Source organism: Rhagoletis zephyria, unplaced genomic scaffold, assembly GCF_001687245.7.
Source record: "Rhagoletis zephyria isolate East Lansing unplaced genomic scaffold, Rhagoletis_zephyria_1.1 Rzeph_scaffold_00500, whole genome shotgun sequence".
Taxonomy (NCBI): Eukaryota; Metazoa; Arthropoda; class Insecta; order Diptera; family Tephritidae; genus Rhagoletis; species Rhagoletis zephyria.
In genome coordinates this window covers 11,719-15,993 of record NW_016157584.1, presented here as the reverse complement: position 1 = coordinate 15,993, position 4,275 = coordinate 11,719, and the positions used below count along the sequence as shown (strand labels likewise).

The 4,275-nt window shown below is 40.0% G+C and overlaps 1 protein-coding gene across 1 annotated transcript; it reads right to left on the bottom strand.

Moving 5' to 3' along the window:
- LOC108359980 (acyl-CoA synthetase family member 2, mitochondrial-like) lies at positions 1–2,877 on the bottom strand. The gene is made up of 4 exons (XM_017612097.1): positions 2,521–2,877; positions 1,446–2,452; positions 1,244–1,385; positions 1–1,166 (listed from the first exon to the last, which is right to left on the bottom strand). Exons 1-4 carry the CDS (start codon positions 2,860–2,862, stop codon positions 915–917), a joined length of 1,743 nt encoding a protein of 580 aa, XP_017467586.1. The 5' UTR covers positions 2,863–2,877; the 3' UTR covers positions 1–914.
- Between the last annotated feature and the right edge of the window lie 1,398 nt (positions 2,878–4,275).

The window sequence follows — 4,275 nt, the reverse complement described above, 5'->3', positions numbered from 1 at the left end:
GAGCCAGATCTAGAGGCGCCTTGTGACTCGCAGTTGATGTTGTTGATATCGATTCACTGATTCCCACGTTGATTAGTCCTTTGAGTGTACTGAGCTTAGCCAGCGCGGACCTAAACTTTGCTGCTTTCTTTCACTAAACTTCTTAGAGTTTAGCCCATTTTTTCTACACTAATTGGTGACTCTGTTCAGCGCATTTTTTGGGATGTCGCCTCTGTTTGCGATAACAAACCATCCACCCTGTGGTACACATTTCTTGGCTTCATGTTCTCCCTATTCACCAAACGAAGTTGCCTATAAGAGAGTAATGCGTGCTATAGAAAGCCTATCTACGTTCAGGCAGCAACCTACGGCTACCTCTTTGTTCCTCCAAAGGACTTTTAAATTTTCCTTGTGGAGAAAAGTGGGCGGTAGAAAGATAGGCACATCGACGTTTATCCCAGATGTTCTCAGAAGAAAACTAACTCTGGTATACTTGTTTATGATTATTTCAGCAGGAAAGGCGGAACGCTTTTGGATCGGTATGATCGGTATTGTCGACAGGTTGGTCAGTCACTTCTTGCCGTAGGGGTCCCCAAACATACTCTGACCAGAAAAATGGTATTAAAACGGGGAAAAGATGGCAAGGACCCTTTGGAGATGAATTGGGAAGATTCCATCTGCTCCAGGTACTTTGAAAGGCGACCAGGCTGATATAGCCCAATACCGCTTCTAACGATTCCCCAATCCCTTTCGCAGGCACGAAGCAAAGTGCTCATAAATACAAATAAAATATTTTCCTTTAATATTTTTTTCACATTAATAATAAAATTTATCAAAAAAAAAAAATTTTACATGCTTATGCATGAGCAATATAAAATTCTACACTCATAACAACTAATAAATGCATGCATTTTTCGCTGCAGCCAGTTTTTAATTCATATCTTCGATACTAATTTTGTTCTGTACTCCTTTTCGTACAATTCGGCGAGCTTGAATTTCTGTATTTTACCCGATGTAGTTTTCGGAAAATTCTTAATTTGTATCACATAACGTGGTATCTTAAAGTGTGCCAACTTTCCTTTAGCGAACGCCTTAATGTCCTCACGTGATACCTTCGCAGAGCTATCGTCCAATCGTACAAAGGCGCACAGTTCCTCACCGAAACGTTCACATGGAACACCAATCACCTGGAAATGGATTGATATTGAGTCAAGGAAAATGAAAACAAATTTACATATACAAACAACTGGGCATAGCCACATACATGAGTTTCACAAATTTGCGGATGTGTGTTTAGAAAATCCTCAATTTCTTTCGGAAATAAATTTTCTCCTCCACGTATGATCATCTCTTTCAGGCGTCCCACAATGCGACCGTAACCATCCTCTTGCAGAATAAATTGATCGCTGCAAGAGAATTTTTGAAAATAAAGCCGATTTTTTTTACCGCAACCATGAACCACTTACCCAGTTCTCAGCCATTTGTCACGTCCGATGGTCTCTTTCGTTTTCGTCTCATCATCATAGTAGCCCAGCATTGTAGCATAGCCACGCACGCAAAGTTCTCCACGCTCGCCGAAGGACACGGTTTTACCTTCAGCATCGATCACCTTGGCTTCAACATGATCCTGCAAATGGCCTACGGTATTTAAAATTTGCTCCATACTATCACCAGGACGCGATTGAAAAATCACTGCTGTGCTTTCAGTCATGCCGAAAACGGTACGCACGTGCTCCAAACCAAGCACATTCTTAATGTCGAGGAAGAGTTGTGGCGAGCATGGAGCTCCGCCGGTAACAGCCATTTTTGCGGTCTTCAATGGCAACTGCAACTCTCTCTGCTTCTTGATGAGATCCACATACATTGTGGGTGTGCCATGGATAACTGTGCATTTTTCGTCAACAATGGCGCGTAACGAGTCGGCCGGACTAAAACCGGCTGCTGGTAGAACCAAAGTGCTGCCATGAGTCATAGCGGCCATTATTGTGATGACCACACCGTACGCATGGAAAAGTGGAACCTGTACGCAGATGCGTGATGTGCTGTCCAGTTCATTACGATTACCTATGTGTATGCCGTTGTTAACGAAGTTGTAATGCGAAACTACTGCTGCCTTTGGCTGACCAGTTGTGCCAGAGGTAAACTGGATGTTGCACCCGCTATCAGGTACGATATGGCGTTGTAGCTTTGTGATAACCTCGCGCTCGGCTAGACTACTCAGGTTGAGTAATTCGTCATAACTTAGCGCGCCTTTCAAAGTGCTACCTGTGTCGACGATGACACGCTTTAGGTGAGGCAAGCTGGCGCTATTGATGCTTCCATCAACACTGTCTGGCAACTCTGGGCAAATACTTTTCATAATCTCATAGAAATTTTGAGTTTTAAATGTTTCAGGCATTATCACCGCTTTCACTTTAACCTTTTTTAAGCAGTAGTCGACTTCCGGACCTTGAAATGCTGGGTTTATGCCGACCTGAGTACATAATTAAAAGTTGAAAATATTTCAGTGGATTTATAGACTCTAGTGAGTTCTTCACCTACCGACACCAATCCGGCGCGTGCTATACCCAACATCGTCAGATACCAGTGTGCGTTATTTGGCGTCCAAATACCCACATGGTCGCCTTGTTTCAAGCCAAGCTTCAGCAAGCCGGCAGCAACACGATCGGCTTCCTCGAGGAGCCCGCGATAAGTATATCGCTTCTTTTCGTGACATGAAACAATGGATTCCGTATTGCCATATTCAGCAGCGGCACGTTCCAGCTCCTGGCCAATACTCCGATAGACTAATGGAGTCCTGCCGATAAAGTGCAGATGAGCAGGATGAAAGTTATGCGATTTGACGGCCGCTGGAGCTTGCGCAGATAAACTGAAATTAGACATTTAGGTAGAAAATTAAACATTAAAGGATAGGCACACATACAAAAGCAAGTTAAAATATACAAACATATGTGCATATATATAACTTGCTGCTATTGCTTTATTATTTAACATAAAATTGTAGATTGCAAATCCACATCAAATACTAAAAGGATCATCCGGTGGGGCAGTGGATTGAAGCAGGCAGCTGTGGTCTTTTTCATAGATGGGTCGATACTTGATGGAAGGATTGCCGGCGAAATCTTCTGCTTTGAGCTCTCCATCAACATCGAGCTTAGACATCCAGACTTCTGTATGAGTTTTCAGGTAGAAGAGGCTGCCATTAAGGAAGTAGTGGACACAAGGGTTAATATTGCGTCGGAACATCCTAAAGCTTAAAAGCTTAAAAGAGCTCGGCAATAATTTAAAAATGTAAAAAGAGACATACGAACTGTATGAATTAGTTACCCGCGAATGTTTGTTAAGGGATAATTGCTGTGGGAATTATTTTTGATTTATTTAATAGTTTTGTATTTCATGTATGTATATGTACTTATTGATAATAAACGTTGCGTTTAGCCACATACTTATTAACATCCAACTGATAAGAATATATTTATGAATGAGGGTGCTTATTTTTAGGAAGCACACATACATATGTACACATTGATTAATGATTTTAATAGTTTTTCCCACGTGTATATGTATGTGTGATTGTATGCATTTACGTACAGTGAGCATCAAAAATAAGTATACCCTGACGTTTTGACGATTTTATTATTTGGTATTTTCTATACCAAATCGTTCTTATTTTTATAAAAATACATATAGTTTATACAATTGCAAATACCACAAGAATAACTTTATTGTAATTTCGTACAGAGTTCGGGAAAATGCATGCAATTTTCAGCTTTTCAATTCAATTTCTATATTCTAATCTATAGTAAATATTTGGAATGCAAAATTACGCGATTTTTTATTCCAAATTTTCGCATGCGGCGCGTTTTTTTTTTTACAAATTAATAAGCAGTTGCATGTATCCAAATCGTCAAACCATTAACATTATGATTATAATAATTGTAATATTAAAAATTTACGGACTAAGATTACTGTAATCGTTATCATAAAAAACATGATTACGAATACCGTAATTATAATCCTAATATGTATTTTTAAGATTACAAATACTACAATTACAGTAATTTTAATCCTGAAAATTACGATTACGAATATGTACATTAGTTGTAAGCCTAAAGATATTATGATTACAATTAATGTAATCGTAATCTAGAAAATACGCTGGTGGCAGCGTCTGTTTATTTACCAGCAGGTGCGGCTGCATGGGGGTGTCTGCTTGGAGCAAACGGCATAAACGTAAACGTATATTTGGTTGCGAAACCACCACCAGCAATGGGTTGTGCGCTGGGTTTGGAACCC

What these genes read in the sequence shown, in the direction of transcription:
- LOC108359980 (XM_017612097.1), bottom strand. Translation starts at nt 2,862, where the DNA reads ATGTCTAATTTCAGTTTATCTGCGCAAGCTCCAGCGGCCGTCAAATCG. An exon ending in CACGCGCCGGATTGGTGTCG is followed by an intron (nt 2,453 to 2,520) that starts GTAGGTGAAGAA and finishes TTATGTACTCAG; the next exon opens with GTCGGCATAAACCCAGCATT. An exon ending in CGCAAATTTGTGAAACTCAT is followed by an intron (nt 1,167 to 1,243) that starts GTATGTGGCTAT and finishes ATCCATTTCCAG; the next exon opens with GTGATTGGTGTTCCATGTGA.